Source organism: Oryza sativa, chromosome 1, assembly GCF_034140825.1.
Source record: "Oryza sativa Japonica Group chromosome 1, ASM3414082v1".
NCBI lineage: Eukaryota > Viridiplantae > Streptophyta > Magnoliopsida > Poales > Poaceae > Oryza > Oryza sativa.
This window is the reverse complement of record NC_089035.1, coordinates 3,184,026-3,203,009: the sequence shown is the minus strand read 5'-3', so window position 1 is coordinate 3,203,009 and position 18,984 is coordinate 3,184,026. Positions and strand designations below refer to the sequence as shown.

Sequence of the window (18,984 nt, the reverse complement as noted above, 5' to 3'; positions counted from 1 at the left end):
ATACTTACATCTGCAGACGTCGCTGGTTTGAGAGCACGACCCCAACGACTAATGACGGTCGTGTCACGTACGTTTTACGTATGGAAATTGCCTCTTCTTTTCCCGGTTTGAGAAGGCAACATTATGCTCCCTTTTTCTTTGAGATTTTTTTCAAGAAGCATAAGAGATCTTCATGAACAACAAGTAATCATCAATCATTGATTCAACGAGTGCCCTTGCATAACTAGATGCAACCCCCGGCGTTACTATAGAATATGTAGTTAAAAATAGTTGCTACCAAACTAACTATGTTAAAATGAAAATATATACTAGAAGATATTGAAAGATAAGCGAGGAAAAAACAAGATGGGAGTATGTCTAGTCCTAACATCCATTCCTTGTCCCTCCCACAGTAGTAAAGATATAGAATACCCACACCCTTCTGGTTGCTTTCAAGAACATTGCAGAAATAAACAATTACCATAAATATATGGTGAAGCTCTTTCTTCATTATAGTTCTGGTCTCGAGTACAAGTTAACCATATATGTCTTATCCCGTCCCTCTTTATATAGAGGTCTTAGAAGGAGATAAATTCTATCTTTACTCCGATTTAGAATTGGTAAAAAAAAAATTCCCAACATATATTATTCCGTAACACTAACATCCATTTTAGGGCCTGTTCACTTTGATGCCAAAAAAAACCTTATCAAATTTGCATAGTTACCAAAATTTTGGTAACTTGCCAAAATTTTGGCATGATTTCTTATATAGTTACTAAAATTTAGCAACAAACTAAATGTAGCCACTTTTTTTGGTAACTTTACCAAAATTTGGTAAGGTTGAAAATGACATCAAAGTGAACAGGCCCTTAGACTTTCTTAGAATTTACGATAGGCCATGAGCATCAACAGTCCTTTTCTGTAGGTATGGTAATCTATGAGTAAGTGTTTGAGGAACATGTTGATCCAATAACTGAGATGACGTGGCTTAACGTGGATGCTGCTTTATAACAATTATTTCTTAAACCGATTATAGTATATAGAATGAAAGGTACATGCAAGTTTCTACCTTTTTTTTTAAGATAATGAATAAAATCTGGCCTTCACTTCAATAAAAACTGCATCCAATTATTACACAATTGTCGGTTTAAAGCCCCTTCAAAAAAGTAGCTGCCATAAAATAAAATGAAAGAATGCAACATAGAAGTGATTGCTGGGCTGTTTTCTAATTGATATAGCACCGTTTGGGTTGCATTTCTCTACTACAGTAAAAGAAGTCATCCCTCCGTCGTCCACCGCATGTGTGTAGTATGAGAGCCAAAGGAAATGAAAAAAAAAACAGTTGGATCCGGTGGTTTATGATTAATCCATAGTCCAACCTATTCCTAATCATACGGCCATGTGTCCCATCCTTAATCTCAAATATCCGTTACAAAATAATGCATGATCATATTACTATTTGCTGAAAAAAAGGCCACCAACGTAACTACATCGATCAGCTAGCCGGTGACAAAAAAAACTGTTGAGAAACGCCCGGAGATTTTTGAGCTAGCTCCACGAGGTAATGGGCTAGACGACCTGGTTCGAAGTCTCACCCCTTCTAATTATTTGATATTAGGTTTTTCTCTAATATTTTAAAAAATAAAACTGTAACACATCATCTTCATTTTTTGGGAGGGGGGATAGTTAGTGGCTTGGCACGCGTGCGCTGGCTTACTCGACTAATCTGGGTTTCTTCTTCTTATTTTTTTTATCAACAACGGATGCTAACGCCATCAGTATTCCACATCAACTGCATAGTATCCCACATTTTTCTCATTTGAAAAACATGCCACCGGCACTAACTTGTACTTCCTCCGTTCATAATACAAGTCATTTTAGCATTTTTCACACTCATATTGATGTTAATGAATCTAGATAGGATGTGAAAAATGCTAAAATGACTTACATTATGAAACGGAGGGAGTAGCGCTTAGTGAGGAGCTGCAAAGCTGCAGTATAGTGAACTTCCTGGTGTTGTTCTATCTGAAAAATATGAATTATCTTCGACGTTACGTTGTTGATCCTGCAGGCTGCAATTGATGATCAACATCCAGACGCATTGATGATCTCATGGTCATTGTGTACGGGATGACCTAATCGTAAGTAGTACCACAAGTTCTGGGATTAAACGCCCGAGCAGATGAACATTGTCAGCTCAGCAATGTTGCGTTGCATCCTCATCGCATCCGTCGGGCCTGATCGTTTGGTATATTCATATGTTTATCAGCTAAAATTTAAATTTTCAACGTTAAATTTAAAGCTGATTTTAGGGTTTTTTTCATCGAAGTTTATTTTTCAGCCTTTACTTTTAGATCGCTAAGAACACATATATAAAAGTTTTATTCACAAATTGATTTTCGTTTGCAAATATGCCATTTGGCATATTCAGAAAATATGCCAAACAATGAGGCTGGTCGCATCCTAGGCGGCGGTTGCGGAAAAGCGATGGGTGGTAAGCGGCGGAGCTAATTGGCGCGTAGGCGCGCGCGTCGGCGCTTTTTTTTTTTTACTTTTTTTTCCATTTAGCTGTAATACCGTTGGTTTTAGCGTATAAAAAATCTATTAGTTAAGATAATTAAGATAAGATTTGTTTTTTTTCTAAAGATTTTTTTAAGTAACAGATTGAAAAGAAATTTATACGTGAAGTCAAATTCTGAAAACTTTTAACTTAAATTTGAAAACTTTCAACTCGAAATTTGATTTTTTAAGTCAAATTTTGAAAACTTTCAACTTTTCATCTCAAATTTGAAAAACTTTCAACTCAAATTTAAAACTTTCAACCCAGATTTGAAAACTTTCAACTCAAATTTAAAATCTTTTAACCTAGATTTGAAAACTTTCAACTTAAAATTAAAAACTTATTAAAAACTTTCAACCCAGATTTGAAAACTTTCAACCTAAATTTTGAAAACTTTTAAGTCAAGATTTAAAATATTTCAAGTCAAAATTAAAAACTTTCAATTCTAACATTTGTAAAGAGGTATACAGAAGATTGAAAAAAAAACAGAAAGAAACGGTGAAAAAAAACGCAACGCCAAAATCAGAAAAAAAAAAGCGAAAAAAAAAGAGCTTAGGAAAAAAAAAAAGGTGCCGGAAGGGGGCGCAAAATCGCTGGCGCGTACGCGCGCGCTGGGAGCACCCGGTGGCAAGGCGCCAACGATAGTCATGAGAGCACTTTCATGGGCCGAAATTGCTGAAAAAATGGGCTTTAATTACTGGAGGCCACTACCGGGCCATCATGTTACGGCCCAGCCCAACCAGTTGGTAGACTTGACCCCATTCGCCTGCCTTCATTTTTCACCTCGTCGACGCCTCATCCCTCTTCGAACTCCCACATCGTGCACCGGATTTCCCTATAGCTCGCCGGCGAGAAAACGTGACCCGTCGGAGCTAGAAGGCGGCGACATGGAGCTGAGGGCAAGTCTCACTGACCATCCTGTCTATCATGGAGACGTTGCAGGAGCGAATCAATCCTGCTACTCCGCTGCACGTCGTCGCTCTCTACCTTCCGCCTGGTACGTGTTCGACGGAATGCGCCTGTGCGGTTGCACGGCATTGGTGAGAGCAAATTGCACATATCGTCCTGTCGGTTTGGTGCGTGACTAGTTTTGCCTTCTCTGTAGTACATTTTCAGGTGACATCATCTAACTTTGCAAATCCAGCATGTGTTCTGGCTCCGATTTTAATCATTGATCTTGAAGCTGGAGAGATGGGGACAAAGCAATCAAGTTTTTCCATGTGACCAGCATCGTCTTACTCATCAGGTGATTCTGCCACCTTAAGTTACAATTTAGACAGTAATTAAAGTCGAATTACATTGCATTGTTCGTTAAAGAGTAGATTCATACAAGCTCATACACACCGCATGTGCGCAATACTAAGTTACGGTATTACTGGTGGAACGAGAAATGTTCCAGTTCTAGCGTTTCGCTCTCCAAAACAACGGCCACTCTAAAACCGATTCCAAACCCAGCTGCTTCGTGGGAGCTAAGCTGCTGAAGCTAGATTTCAGCTTGCTTGGGCAGCAAATCAATCATAGTATCCAATTATCCAGTGCTATTAGTTGACAAAGCACTACAGCGTTGTGTGATCGTGACGCCTATTAGGCTGTCTTTGAGAGAAGGAGGAAGAAGAAGATACGCAAAACAAGATGAATCATTAGCACATAATTAATTAAGTATTAATTATTTTAAATTTAAAAATAGATTAATATAATTTTTTAAAAGAAATATAGGAAATTTTTAGAAAAAGACCATATCGAAGTTAATATGAGCACGGAAAACAAGTGACTTCTGTCTGTATCATGTCCTCTCCAACGCTGCTAGTCTGTCATGGATTGGCAGCACGCTATCCTGGACGTCATTGTTTCCAGTTTGAACTTGGATTTGACGCAGTCTTTTGACTCACTCTAGGCTGATATTTCTCTTCTCAACAGAGGCGTCCGTGGAACAACATCTCAGGTGTGCTCTGTCAAAAGCAAAATTCGCTCTTGTTTTGACCTGTAAGCAAAAATTGTTTCTTTTTGACTAGTATAAGCAGATACAGAGATACTCCATTGCCTATAAATCACACGTACTAACTGGCGGGGTTGTGTCATCTTGTCTATGGTAGTTCAGCAATCCTCTGCTTTTGTCAGTTGTAGTTCACAACGATCGAGCATCCGGCCATGGCGTTGAACCCGCTGTTCACCGTGACGTTCAACGTGAGCGGCAGCGGCAGCGACAACTACGGCGACTTCATCGCCGGCATCCGCAAGAGGGTGGCCAACCCGAGGCACTTCTCCCACAACCGCCCCGTCCTCCCGCCGGTGGAGCCCGACGTCCCGCCGCGCCGCTGGTTCCACGTCGTGCTCCGGACGCAGACCAGCGAGCTCACGCTCGCCACGCGCGCCGACAACCTCTACCTGGAGGGCTTCCGCGGCAGCGACGGCACCAGCGCGTGGTGGGAGCTCACCCGCGGCCTCATCGCCGGCGCCACCTACCTCGGCTTCGGCGGCTCGTACCGCGAGCTCCTCGGGCACACGGACAACATGGTCGGTGTCACGCTCGGCCCGCAGCAGATGACGCAGGCCGTGGACACGCTCGCCGGTCTCGCCGCCAGCGGCGGCGGCGCGGCGCGGCAACGGGCCGGCGAGGCGTTGGCGACGCTGCTCCTGATGGTGAACGAAGCCGTGCGTTTCCTGACCGTGGCGGAGCTTGTGGGCGGCTTCATGAACCCCAGGGCGGTGAGGAAGAGCGGGACGATCACCGCCGACATGAAGGAGCAGGTGAACGGGTGGAAGGTCTTGTCCAGGGCGCTGCTCACCATGGACGCGCTGCAGCTAGAGGACTCCAACTCGGCGTCCAAGCACAACAAGGTGGATACAAAGAAGATGGAGCAGGAGAAGAAGGCGTGGGAGGCGGCGGAGAAGTTGGCCGTGGAGGCGGCCAAGGCGGTGGGGATCCTGCTGTTCGTCGAGAAGGTGCCGGCCGGGATGACGAAGGCGACGGCGCTTCAGCTGTTTCATGGGAACTAAAGTTGCTGCTGCTGGTAGATTTCAGCTTGCTTGATCGAACAGCAAATCAATCTGAGCGACTCGAGTAAAATTGATTCTCCCTCCAACCCAAAATATAAGTATTTTCAGTTATTAATCTGGACAACTGCGTGTCCAGATACATAGACAAAAGTTGTTATATTTTGAGACGGTTGTTATATTTTGGGACGGAGGCAGTAGTTAAATAGCCTCTATAGTGTGATGTAACTACTATATACTCCCTTCGTCCCAAAAAAGACAAACACTGGTCTCCGTGTCCAACGTTTGACTGTCCGTCTTATATGAAATTTTTTTATAATTAATATTTTCATTGTTGTTAGATGATAAAACATGATTAATAATTTATGTGTGACTTGTCTTTTTAATTTTTTCATAATTTTTTTAAATAGACGGACGGTCAAACGTTGACACGGAAACTCAGGGTTTGTCTTTTTTTTTAATGGAGGGAGTATGTATATGATGTGTGTATCGATCCTAGATTCCTACCTCTCCGTCCCAAAAAAAAATCCAATCCTAGCTACGAACCTAGACACACGCGTGTCCAGGTTCATAGCCAGAGTTTGGGTTTTTTTGGATAGACTAGTACACTGTAACTCAAAAATAAAGATAGCAGCAATGGTCAGTTTGCTCCAGATTCCAGCAAATCAATCCTAGTGACTTGTACTATAACTCAAAAATAAAGATAGCAGCAATGGTCAGTTTGCTCCAGATTCCAGCAAATCAATCCTAGTGACTTGAGTATAGTTTGCGACAACAATGGCACTATGGCACAGCCTTGATTACAAATATACTGCAAGTGACGTTGATACAGAAAAGTTCATTTTAATACAGAATTCAGAGAGCTCTCCGACCTACTGGAGACCGTTTTCTGATGGGAATTCCCCCATGCTATTGCAATTGCAATGGCAAATCCAAGGCCAAATTCCAATCCAGAAAAGAGGAACCGCACAATGGCTGTGTTTAGTTCCTTAGGCCGTGTTTAGATCCAAAGTTTTTCTTCAAACTTTCAACTTTTTCATCACATCAAAACTTTTCTACACACACAAACTTTAAACTTTTCCGTCACATCGTTCCAATTTCAACCAAACTTTCAATTTTAGCGTGAACTAAACACAGCCTAAGTTTGAAGTATACAAACACACATTTGAAGTATTAAACGTAGACTAATAACAAAATAAATTACAGATTACGCATGTAAACTGCGAGACAAATTTATTAAGCCTAATTAACCCGTCATTAATAAATATTTACTGTAACACCACATTGACAAATCATGGCGTAAATAGTCTCAAAAGATTCGTCTCGCAATTTACATGTAAACTGTGTAATTAGTTTTTTTTGTCCACATTCAATGCTTCATGCATGTGTCAAACATTTAATGTGACGGAATTTTTGGATGAGCCTGAGTTGATTCTGGTATTCTTCCCACCAGCTTGTTGTATGACAGATCCAGTGTTGTGAGGAAGTGCAACGATGCGGAAGAAAATTATGTAGGATGGAGGTCCTACCCTCATCCGAAAGATTTAATTCCTCTGTACGACACCTGTCCCCGCACGAATCACAAGACAGGCTTACTCTCCTTATCCTTTTGCCTTCTGTTCCTGTATAGATGGGGCTAAAACTTTTAAGTCCCTATCACATCAGATGTTTAAAAATTAATTATAAATATTAAACGTAGACTATTAATAAAACCAATCCATAATCTTGGACTAATTCGCGAGACAAATCTATTGAGCCTAATTAATCAATGATTAGCCTATGTGATGCTACAGTAAACATTCTCTAATTATAGATTAATTAGGCTTAAAAAAATTGTCTCGTGAATTAGCTTTTATTTATATAATTAATTTTATAAGTAGTCTATATTTAATACTATAAATTAGTGTCTAAATATAGAGACTAAAGTTAAGTCACTGGATCCAAACACCACCTCATTCTCATGCTCTTCTCGGCGAGACGGCGAGGCGTCGAGCTCGCGGCTGTCGCTGTTGCGGGCATCGAGCGGGATTCGCGATGTGGCAGAGAAACTCAGCAGCATCCATGCTCGCATGAGTCGCTGCTCGGGAAGAATCGTCAAGACATCAACATATTATAATCCTGAAAGACTCAAATACAAAGAAATCTTTGAAGGCTCAATCAAGTTCAATCACCAGCAAAGATAATCAGTGCAATGCACCATACAGACTAAACTCAATGGCAAGCAAAATCTAATCGTTGAATAATTTCATCGTGGGGCAACTCTTTGCAGTTTCAAGGAGCAGAGTCGAATCGATCATCGATGACACACCTTCTTCCAAATCTTGAGATATCTTCTACAAGCAGGCCGGAAGCACGAGCTTGATGCCTTGATTCTAATTCCTGGCTGCCCTCATGAGCTCGATGCTGCGGGGCGCCGCCGCGTGGGTGGTCGGACGGGCCCGAGCTCGACGCCTCGCCAGGAGCGAAAGAACGAGTAACCGAAGAGACACGAGGGAGATTGAGGGAGTAAGCATGCGCTGTGATTCGTGCGGAACAGGTGTCGTGCAGAGCAACAAAGTCCTTCGGATGAGGGTAAGACTTCAGTCTTATATAATTTTCTTCCCGTTTAAGGACAGGTCCAAAGCCTCCATCTGGTTTAGACGGCACAAGTTAATGAGTTGTGCGACACGTTTTTTTTACTTTTTAAAGAACGATATTTTTTTTACCTAGCAACTGCTTATATACGGTATTTTAAAAATGAAAAGTTAACCTTTTAAATAATTCAATCTAAATTTCGCTATTATAAAGATTTGAACTCAACATTATGTTGAGGTAAGTCAGGCTTTACATGGCCTTTCGCAGTTTTGTGACATGTTGAGCGTGTTTAGCATAACTAGCTCTCCAATAGGTTCAGGAATGCTTCCATGGAATGCATCCACGGGGTGGATGCACCGGCGGACGAAGGGTCTCAAACCGGCCATCCTCGTGGCGAGCGGTGGTCACGGTCGCATCTACCTGCGCGCCAAGGGCAAAGTGGTACTCGCCGCCGTCACACGCCCTGTGTCCGGCGCCCCGACGCCGCTCGCCGTCCGTCCTCGCCGACCCCATTTGCCTGCCACTTTTTTTCTCACCTCGTCGGCGTCTCATCCCACTTCGACAACTCTGCCAATTCCCACCACACCTAAATTCCAGCACCCACTCCACCAACTGTACCGTGCACCGGATTTCCCCAATCCCGCCGCTACGTGTATCTCTCCGGCGAGAAAATGTGACCCGTCGGAGCTAGAAGGCGGCGACATGGAGCTCGATCAGGGCAAGTCTCAGTGACCTTCCTGTCATCATGGAGACGTTGCAGGAGCGAATCAATCCTGGCATCCTGCTGCTGCGCTGCACGTCGTCGCGCTCTACCTTCCGCTTGGTACGTGTTCGACGGAATGCGCCTGTGCAGTTGCACAGCACAGGTGAGAGCAAATTGCACATATCGTCCTGTCGATTTGTTGCGTGAGTAGTTTTTCCTTTTCTGCAGTACATTTTCAGGTGACATCATCTAGCTTTGCATATCCAGCATGTGTTCCCGCACCCGATTAATCATCGGTCTTGAAGCTGGAGAGATGGGGACAAAGCAATCAAGATTTTCCACATGACCAGCATCGTCTCACTCATCAGGTGATTCTGCCACCTTAATTTACAGTTTAGACTACAATTGAAGTCGAATTATATTGCATTGTTCGTAAAAGAGTAGATTCATACAAGCTCATACACACCGCACGCGCTCACTACTAAATTAGGAGTACAGTATTACTGGTGGAGCGAGAAATGTTCTAGTTCCAGCGTTTCGCTCACCAGAACAATGGCCACTGTAAAGCCGATTCCAAACCCAGCTGTTTCGTGGGAGCTAAGTTGCTGAAGCTAGATTTTGCTTGAGCAGCAAATCAATCATAGTAAAATTGCTAGTATGTAAATTTGTATATGACGTATACTTCGAAAGAAAAATCTGTATATAATGCGTGTATCCTAGTGACTTGTGTATCTCTAAAGTAATTAAATAAGCATAACACCATTATCATTTTAACACCCGTAATCGATTATCTCGAGATAGAAGATTCAAATATATATTAGCTTGATTCAAATATATATTAGCTTGCTACAACAATGACATGGTCCTGATTACAAACGAACTGCAAATGACCTTGGTACAGGAAAATTTCTTTTAGTACATAATTCAGGGGACTCTCTGCCCTAGTAGCGACCATTTTCTAATGGGAACTCCCCATGCTATTACAATTGCAATTGCAAATCCAAGGCCAAATCCCAATCCAGAAAAGAGGAACAACACAATGTCTATAGATTTCCTGTCAGAAAGTGTAACATTCAGCGTCATGTTGTCACATCCTTTTGACAATGGAGGGCCACACAAACCATCATTCCCTAGAAACGAGTTGTTCAGGAATGTTGAGAATTGAGTTGACTCTGGTATTCTTCCCACCAGCCTGTTGTAGGACAGGTTCAGTGTTGTGAGGAAATGCAACGATGCTAGCTCCTGTAGAATCACTCCTGAAAGCTCGTTTGAGGACAGGTCCAAAGCCTCCATCTGGTTTAGATGGCTAAGTTGAGTTGGAACCGGCCCTGTTAATGAGTTGTGTGACATGTTGAGCGTGTTTAGCAGAACTAACTCTCCAATAGCTTTAGGGACGCTTCCATGGAATGCATTATTCGAGACATCAATGAATACAAAAGTCCTTAGTATTTTATCTATCCTCATGGTAGATCCTTTGTATGTGAGCACAGTGGTAACTTGGTAGACTCGTTTTTTATCACCTTTATATTCCATCACTGATGTACCATTAACTGAGTCAATCATCATGGACTTCAATCTTGTAAACCATTCTTCACTCAATGTGCCTGAAAATTTGTTGGAGGCTAGATCCAGGATACATAAACTAGGAAATTCACAACTGCTGTCTTCGCCAACAGAAGGTGCCACTTGTCCAAAGAACTTGTTAGATTTCAAGACAAGGACTTGGAGTCTAGGAAATGCACTCATCCAACAAGGAAAATAGTCAGCGATATGATTGTTTTGGATATCAAGGACCTCCAATTTTCGGCAAGAAGCAATAGATCTAGGCAAATTTCCTTCAATCCTATTGTCACTAAAGTCTAGTGCCTCCAATGTGCAACTTTCGTTGAAATAATGTGGTAGTTCTCCATGAAGTTGATTTTGTTTCAGATTTAGTACTTGTAATGCACCGGCAACCTCGATCAGGCAAGGAGGAATTGATCCACTAAAAAAATTGAAAGAGAGATCAAGAAACTGTAGTTTATTACTACAAAAGGATGTTGGAATGTCTCCGGAGATGTTGTTTCTTGATGCCTTGAAATAGGCAGTATCTCTAAGTTGAGTAGAAATATTTGGTGGTATGGACGAGAAACGGTTGTTTGAGTAATCAAGCACCGTTCCAGAGTTTTGGGGAAGTGGTATTGGCCCCTCAAACTTGTTAAAACTGAGATCCAACATTTCTACACCAAAAGGAAAGATGGTGTGGCCAACCCTAGTGAATTCATTGTGTGACAAGTTCAAAAAGAAAAATTGAGCATCTTTCCAGTTCTCCCATGCCCAATGGGGTATGGCCCCTTGGATATGGTTATGTGAAAGATCAATGCCATTCACTTCATTCTTGTTTAGATGTTTCAAAATGTTCGGAAATCTAGTCATGTTACAAGATGACAAACCCAAGTACCCTATGTTGGGGAAGGATGTGAGTGAAGAATTGCTTTCTCCATTTATTACAGTTAATTTGTTGTGTGAGAGGTTTAAGTCAAATAGGTTTGGTAGTGTCAAGAATGAGGCAAGTTCGACTGTGCCAGTAAAACTATTTGAATGAAGAAAGATGGTATCCAGTTGTGTTAAATTGAATATATGTCGAGGTATTTCCCCAAAAAGATTGCAGGCATATAGTGCTAACTTTGTCAATTTTGTCAGGTCTGCAATAGAAGAAGGTATCGTTCCGTGTAAGCCACAATTGGAAAACTCAAGGACCTCCAAGGAAGTTAAGTTTGTGATCCATTTGGGAAACGACTCTACTACCTCTAACCCAGAGATCTGCAATGAATTCAAATGTCTAAGCGTACCGATTATTGAGGGTAACTCTCCAGAAAAACCACTTGCATCAAGGCCTAGCTTCTTCAAAGATTTGAGGTTGCTAATGAAACTTGGTATCGTACCAGAGAAGTTGGTGTGACCAACAAGCAAAATCTCCAAACTACTATCCACGGGAAAATCAGGCAGAGTACCAGATAATCCAACATTTCTGTGAAGATCAATAGCCACTAGCTTCTTCTTCTGAAAGATTAAAGGAGGGACCCATCCTTCAAGGTGATTAAAGCTAAGCTGGAGAACACTCAAGGAGGATAAGTTGGCAAAGAAATCTGGAAACCGACCCGTCAAACCACTGAACTGCATGTCAATAACTGACAGTGAGCGCAAGTTGGAGAGCGACCCGCAAATGGGGCTAGATAACCAGCAAAAGGGCAGGCTGAGAACACGAAGATTTTGAGTATACATGCCTAAAGCATTGCACCAGTCAGCTTCTTGGTGTGATAGGTCAAGAAAGCCAAGACGAAGCTCCTCCAAATTGCTAAGATTTGCAACCAAGGCTGTCAAGTTCGGCAGGACGAGCTGCCATTCGTGAGAGTATGCACCGGTATATAAGTAACCCATATCGAATAGTTCAGTAACTTTGAAACGAAAGGAGAGGTCAAGGGAGATCAAATTTGTGAGCTGACCAATGCTATGCACAGGCACTTGGCCTGCGAAGTTGGACGAGGAGAGGTTCAGATGGGTGAGCATACTCAACCGCTCGAAGCCAGTGAATGGGATTTCGGACAGGTTGAAGTCATTTCCGGCCAGGTTGAGATACTCCAGGGAATTCAGCTTGAAAATCACCTGATCGAGGTGGCCACTCTTCAAGCCACGGTCACCCAAATCAAGCCATGTCACGCGGCCGCCGGCGGCGGCGGTGCCGCCGCCGCCGCAGCGGACGCCTTCCCACCGGCAGCAATCCTCGCCGGCGTTCCATGACCGGAGGGCGATCACGGACTTGTTGGTGATGGAGAAGGATCGTTTCAGTCGGAGCAACGCCGATGCCTGGTCCGGCATGCATGGAACCGCCGACGGCGGCACTCCGGTGTGGTTGGTGTACGTAGCTGATGTTGCTGATGAAGAAGGGACAACGAGCTGGGTGTGTAAGAGGAGGAGCAGCAATGTCATGAACAATAGCTTGTAACGGGTCATTGTGGAGGGCATAATAGCAGCTTAGTTTGATTGGGTTAGCTACTTATCTGCTATAAGTAAGAGCTTAGAATTGGGTCAGGTGTATGGAGGGAGGATTCTACTGTACTCACTAGTCTTTGTGTACAACTTATTTAGCCAAAAAATCAAGGAAACAACACTCAAAATTTTCAGAGTCATCATCCAAAAGAAGTTACTCGTCTTATCGCATACGCCGGTAAAAAAAAATAATAATTTCTTTATCCGATAGGTTTTGAACTTCTGACGAGTAGTCTACTACCGCAATTGAAATGGTCGGTAGTCTACATATGGACGTTTGAAGTTGTTGACGAGTAGTCTACATATGGACGAATTACGTCTCGATATACGAATTTAGGAAGTTGAAATGGCCAAGTAGTCAAGGGTGGTGACAAATTCCAAGCACGTGCTCACAACGATCGCAATCGATCGATCAAAAGTCAAGGGATGGTTTTACTTTTGTTTTGCCTACTCCTCACCTCAACACCCTCTCAGGTATCCCCAGCCGCAGCAGTTGGTGCCGGTCAGCCATGGCCAGAAGGCATTGCTGGACTGATAGTCGCCACCACTATTTGTTTATCGCCAGGCCGACGAAAGTTACTTCGGCCGAAATTTATTAAGATGGTGACAGCAGTTTTAGTTAGAAAGAGCAACAAGCATTGGTTGTTGGCTTGTTGCCAGAAATGAGCATCACGAAGAAGTCAAAAAGGAAATGAGTTTCCGTTCAGAGAAAAAGGAAAATGAGCAAAGAAGATAGGAGAGCTGAGACACAGATCAAGGTGGGCAAGGCAAACTAGGCATCCAATTCCAGTCAGGATCGAATTGATCCCAACTAATACTAGTACTCCACGTAGCAACGACTTCAAAGGTCGAGCTGCAAATGTAGACCTGTGAATCCAGGAATGGGGTAACGCTACCTCAGTTGAGGAAGTGGTGGCTGCAAGCCTGCACTGCAAACACTCTCGACACCACACAACCCTAACAAGCCGTGTAAAATCTGGGAGCTACGTTGCGAGAGGAACACGAGAATCTTCCGCCACATCGCAGGCAACCCCGTCCACCGTAAAAGAAAAATCAAAGAAGAGACCATAACTTGGGTAAAAGTGGTGACACAATTTGTCAATTTACAAGTTCAGGCGCGGGTCCTTCTCCGTCCCGCAAATAGCTTTTCTGTTACTCTTTATTCTATTAAAACAAACAGTCTCATCTTCACTTATGCTTATGTTTATGAGCTAAAATTTAAAATTTCAACCTTAAAGTTGAAGTTGATTTGGGGTTTTCTTAATCGAAGTTTATTTTTCAGTCTTTGCTCTTAGATCGCTAAAAACACGTATATAAAAATTTTATTCACAGATTATTTTCGTTTATAAATATGTCGTTTGCCTTATTCCTCAAATAAACAAACAATGAGGCCGAAAGATGGCTACTCTTTTACCTTAAAAAAAACTTCAAATGTTTTGGAAGAGAGCGCACCTAGTTGGCGCCTCAGATTTATGTCGAACTAAAAGAGAAAGAAGAAAAGTACGTGATAGATTTGTAGCTAACTACAACACGAGTTTTAAGAAGCTTTGTGAGAGAATGAGATGGCACATGTGCGCGTGTGCAACCGGTGTAGCTTCTTGAATTGGCCACGCCAGAAAGAGAGCATCTGGAAAGGATGCTTTGCTTGTTGCGGTGTTGCCCGATCAATTGGAAGAAATGCTTAATCTGAAAGAAACCGAAAGAGCATTACTACGGAATCCCTAATAGAAGCCGGTTCATGGGTGCCAATTCATTTAAAACATGCTTTTATTGACCATTTCCCATCTCCATTGGGTAAAAAAAAAACTGACGCCTTTAAACACATATAGTTACCGGTTTTAAATAAAAACCAGTATCTACATCATTAGCACCGGCACATATCACTGCGAGCCGAGCCAGCCGCATGGGAGAAAAAAAAAGAGAGCTGCTTAGGATTATTTATCTCCTCTCTCTCTTATCTTTATCCTATCCCTACTTCTCACTTATCTCTCCCTCTCCCTCTCATTGAATTATTTTTGGCTGATATGGAATTCAATAATAATTAATGTCCCTCAACTAATATTGGAGTTTCATTCACGTCCTCGACCGCGTGTCCGCGCCTCGAATTTCGCTAATTACACTACCAAAATATTCTAACTAATTTATAAAGCACTTATTTTAGACATTTGCACCATGATACGTGAAAAGAGTGACCCCAATGTCCTTATTTTAGCTCCACTTATATATATATAGGGATGCAAATGAAACTTAACGTTAGTCGAGGGATGTAAAATGAACTTTTTCCTTAGTTTAACAACAATCGGCGTCCATTGTTAATTTGCTCTAGATGTCAGATTTCAGAAAATCAATCCCGGTGACTTTGAGTAAAATTTTTAGTATGTCACTCTGCATATGATGCAAGATTCGAATATTATTAGCTTGCGACGGCAATGGCATAGCCTTGATTACAAATATACTGCAAGTGACCTTGATACAGAAAAAAATTATTTCAGGAGATAATTCAGAGAGCTCTCTGCCTTACTGTGGACCGTTTCCTAATGGGAATTCCCCATGCTACTACAATTGCAATGGCAAATCCAAGGCCGAATCCCAGTCCAGCAGAAAGGAATAGCACGATGTCTACAGGATTCTTCTCAGAAGGGATCACATTCAGAGATGTCGTGTTGCTGCATCCTGTCGACAGAGGAAGGCCGCACAAACCCTTGTTCCCCAGAAATGAGATGCTGGAGAATGTAGAGAAATGAGGTGACTGTGGTGGTATTCTTCCCTCTAGCTTATTGTATGACAGGTTCAATATTGCAAGGAAGTCCAAGGATGCTAGCTCCTGAGGAATTACTCCTGAAAGCTCATTTGAGGACATGTCCAAAGCCTCCAACTGGTTCAAATGGCCGAGTTGAGATGGAATCGGTCCTGTCAAGAAGTTGTGTGACATGTTGAGTGCGTGTAACAGAATAAGTTCTCCAATGGTCCCTGGAATGCTCCCATGGAATTTGTTTTCTGAGACATCGATGAATACAAATGTCCTCAAAATCTTGGTCAATGTGACGGCGCTCCCTTTATATGTGATCGTAGTACTGAATTTGTACCTTCCTACTCGTGGTACTTCATGATCCATGACTAATGACGTATTCGAGTATCCGATCATCATGGACTTCAATTTCTTAAACCATTGATCTTGTGGCAATGGACCCGAGAAGTTGTTTGAGGCTAGATCAATAATTCTTGCAGCTGGAAATTCACAAGAATTTTTCTCTACAGCAGATTGTGCGACCTGTCCGAAGAACTTGTTAGATCTGAGGGCAATGACTTGAAGTCTCGGAAGAGTACTCATCCAACATGGAAAGGTGTCACTAATTTGATTGAACCCAACATCAAATACCTCCAAGTTTTTGCAAGCAACTAATGATCTTGGTAGTTTCCCCTCTATCAAATTTCCGCTAATATCTAATGCCTGAAATGAACAGCCTTCTTTGATATCGTCTGGCAACACCCCATGAAGTTCATTTCCTTTCAGATTTAATACTTGCAGCGTGCTAACACTGTCCATTAAACAAGAAGAGATTGATCCATTGAAGTTGTTGTAAGACAGATCAAGGAGTTGTAAACTCTTAGCACTGCAAAACTCCAAAGGAATATTTCCAGAGATTTCATTTCCGTCGGCCATGAAAAAGGTAACATCTCTAAGATGAGCACTAAAATTAGATGGCATGGATGAGAACCCATTGTTTGAATATTTGAGAGATGTTGAAGAGCCTCGAGGAATCGGAATGGACCCTTCAAGCATGTTATTGCTAAGATCAAGCAAATCTACTTGTAAGGGAAGAAGAGGGTCATATCCCACACTCGTAAATCTATTGCCGGATAGGCCCAAAAGGGAAATATAATTCCAAGTTTCCCATGCCCAATGCGGTATAGTACCGTTAATTTCGTTGTCGGAAAGGTCGAGGCCATTAATTTCATATTGGTGCCTCAAGAAAATAGGGAACTTAGACATGCTGCAACCCGGTAAATATAGGAGCACAATTTGGGGAAGAGAAACTGATGAGTTATATTCTCCATCGACCACAGCTAGATTATTATAGGAGAGATCAAAGGCATAAAGTTGTGGCAGATTACTTAATGAAGTCAGCTCTATTGTGCCGGTGAAATTGTTAAAATGGAGCAAGAGTAATTCCATTTGAGTAGATTAAATATGTGTGGTGGTATTTCACCGGAAAATTTGCAGTTACACAACGCTAATGTTCTCAATTCCTTCAAATCTCCTATGAAAGAAGGTATCGATCCGGATAACCCACAATCAGAGAACACAAGAGCCGTCAAAGAGGTTAAGTTTGCAACCCATGATGGTAATGGCCCTTCTAGTCCCACTCCGGATATCCCCAATGCATTCAAGGATTCTAGCTTACCAATTGATGAGGGCAGCTCTCCAAAAAAACCAGACGCACCGAGGTCTAGCTGCTTCAAAAATTTGAGATTTCCAATGGAACTTGGTATTAAACCCGAGCAATTAGTCTGGCCAACGAGCAATTCCTCCAGCCTACTGTCAGCTGAGAAATTTGGGAGAATACCAGAGATCCCAAGATTATGGTGGAGATCAATTGTGACAAGATTCTTTTGTCCAAAGATTGCCGGAGAAACCCATCCTTCAAGCTCATTATGGTTAAGTCGGAGAACACTCAAATTGGATAAGTTTGACAAGAAGTCTGGGATTGGACCAGACAGATTGTTATGTTGCAAGTTAAGGGCAGCAAGAGACTGCAAAAGGGAAAGTGAGCGGCAGATAGGGCCAGAGATTGAACAGAATGGTAAGCTAATAACCTGAAGATTAGGAGAGGAATTGGCTAGAGCATCACACCACTGCGCTCCACTGTTGGACATGTCCACATAGCCGAGGTGGAGATCCCTCAAGTTTGTGAGTTTTGAGATAAAGGTTTCAAAATTTGGCTCTATGAGCCATATGGAATTAGCAGTTTGAGATATAAGCGTCTCATAAGCATCATCGGGTATCTCCACGATCATGAAATAAGTGGAAAGGTCGAGTGATACCAAACTCGTCAGGTTGCCGATGCTGGCTGGCACCTGTCCGGTGAATCCAGAGCTGGAAAGATTCAGATGTGTGAGCCTGATGAGACGCTCAAATCCATCAGAAGGAATCTTTGACCCACCGAAGTTGTTATAGGCGAGGTTTAGATACTCCAGAGAGGTTAGCTCGAAGAGTGCAGGGTCGATGCCTGCACTCTCCAAGCCCCAGTCACCCAGATGAAGGGATGTCACGGCGCGGCCATTGTTGGCGCCGGCGCCGGCGGCGCAGCCAACGCCCTCCCAGCCGCAGCAGTCGGTGCCGGCCCGCCATGACCGGAAGGCGGTGACGGAGTTGCTGGTGACGGCGAATGAGCGTTTCAGCCGGAGCAACGCGGCCGCCTGGTCTGGCCGGCATGGCACCCCAGCCGGCGTGACAGCATTGCTGGCGGAGCTGAGGAGGAGCAGAAACGAGAGCTGTAGGAGGAGCAGTAGGCGTCGTGGTACTGATGGTGTCTGAGTAAGAATAATGGAGGACATATTGGCTGAGATTGGCTGCAACTTGGGTGGTTTCAGTGACACGAGACCTTCCTCATCGTTATATATCGATGATCGATCGACCAAGGGCCTTGAAACGCGTTCTTTTATTTTCTTGCTAGCATCAGGCAGTCATGCATGGTAGATTGACAGTCGCCATAACTACGCACTGCTTCAAGTTTGAATGGTTCCCAGCACGTACGCTCGGAGCATCACTGGGTCAAAAAGGGAAATGGGTAGTAGTGAAGACTAAAGACAGGATAGCCCGAATTTTTTGCATCTAAACACATGCAGCTCCAAAATTCCAGATGTGAGCACGTAACGTTTGAATTTCTATTTCTAAACAGCATGTTCGTTAGACCATGTCAAATCCGGTTGAGCTGATGCCCAACGAAATAAATAGGATGTATTTAACTAAATGTCCATGTAAATAATGGGCCTTTTGCCCTTCTGCTGTCTTGTTTCTGGCCGTAACGTACACTACTAGCAGCCCCAGTTGCATACTCCCTCTTTCCTATAAAAAATAAATCTAAAATCGAAGATCGGACGTGACATATCTTAGTACTGTAAATCTGGACAGATGTATGTC

The 18,984-nt window shown here is 42.9% G+C and overlaps 3 protein-coding genes across 3 annotated transcripts; 1 reads left to right on the top strand and 2 right to left on the bottom strand.

The window, feature by feature from the left end:
• The first annotated feature begins 4,611 nt into the window (after window positions 1-4,611).
• LOC4324068 (protein synthesis inhibitor I) lies at window positions 4,612-5,858 on the top strand. The gene has a single exon (XM_015771325.3). The coding sequence runs from the start codon at window positions 4,688-4,690 to the stop codon at window positions 5,534-5,536; it is 849 nt and encodes a 282-aa protein (XP_015626811.1). The 5' UTR covers window positions 4,612-4,687; the 3' UTR covers window positions 5,537-5,858.
• Window positions 5,859-9,275: 3,417 nt separating this feature from the next.
• LOC9268594 (receptor-like protein 7) lies at window positions 9,276-12,974 on the bottom strand. The gene has a single exon (XM_015775512.3). It carries the CDS (start codon window positions 12,813-12,815, stop codon window positions 9,735-9,737), a length of 3,081 nt encoding a protein of 1,026 aa, XP_015630998.1. The 5' UTR covers window positions 12,816-12,974; the 3' UTR covers window positions 9,276-9,734.
• Window positions 12,975-15,339: 2,365 nt separating this feature from the next.
• Window positions 15,340-18,398, bottom strand: LOC107275840 (receptor-like protein 7). The gene is given in 2 exon segments (XM_066305356.1): window positions 15,340-17,024; window positions 17,027-18,398. Coding segments are annotated over 2 exon segments (3,057 nt in total).
• Window positions 18,399-18,984: the final 586 nt, after the last annotated feature.

What these genes read in the sequence shown, in the direction of transcription:
- LOC4324068 (XM_015771325.3), top strand. Translation starts at nt 4,688, where the DNA reads ATGGCGTTGAACCCGCTGTTCACCGTGACGTTCAACGTGAGCGGCAGC.
- LOC9268594 (XM_015775512.3), bottom strand. Translation starts at nt 12,815, where the DNA reads ATGCCCTCCACAATGACCCGTTACAAGCTATTGTTCATGACATTGCTG.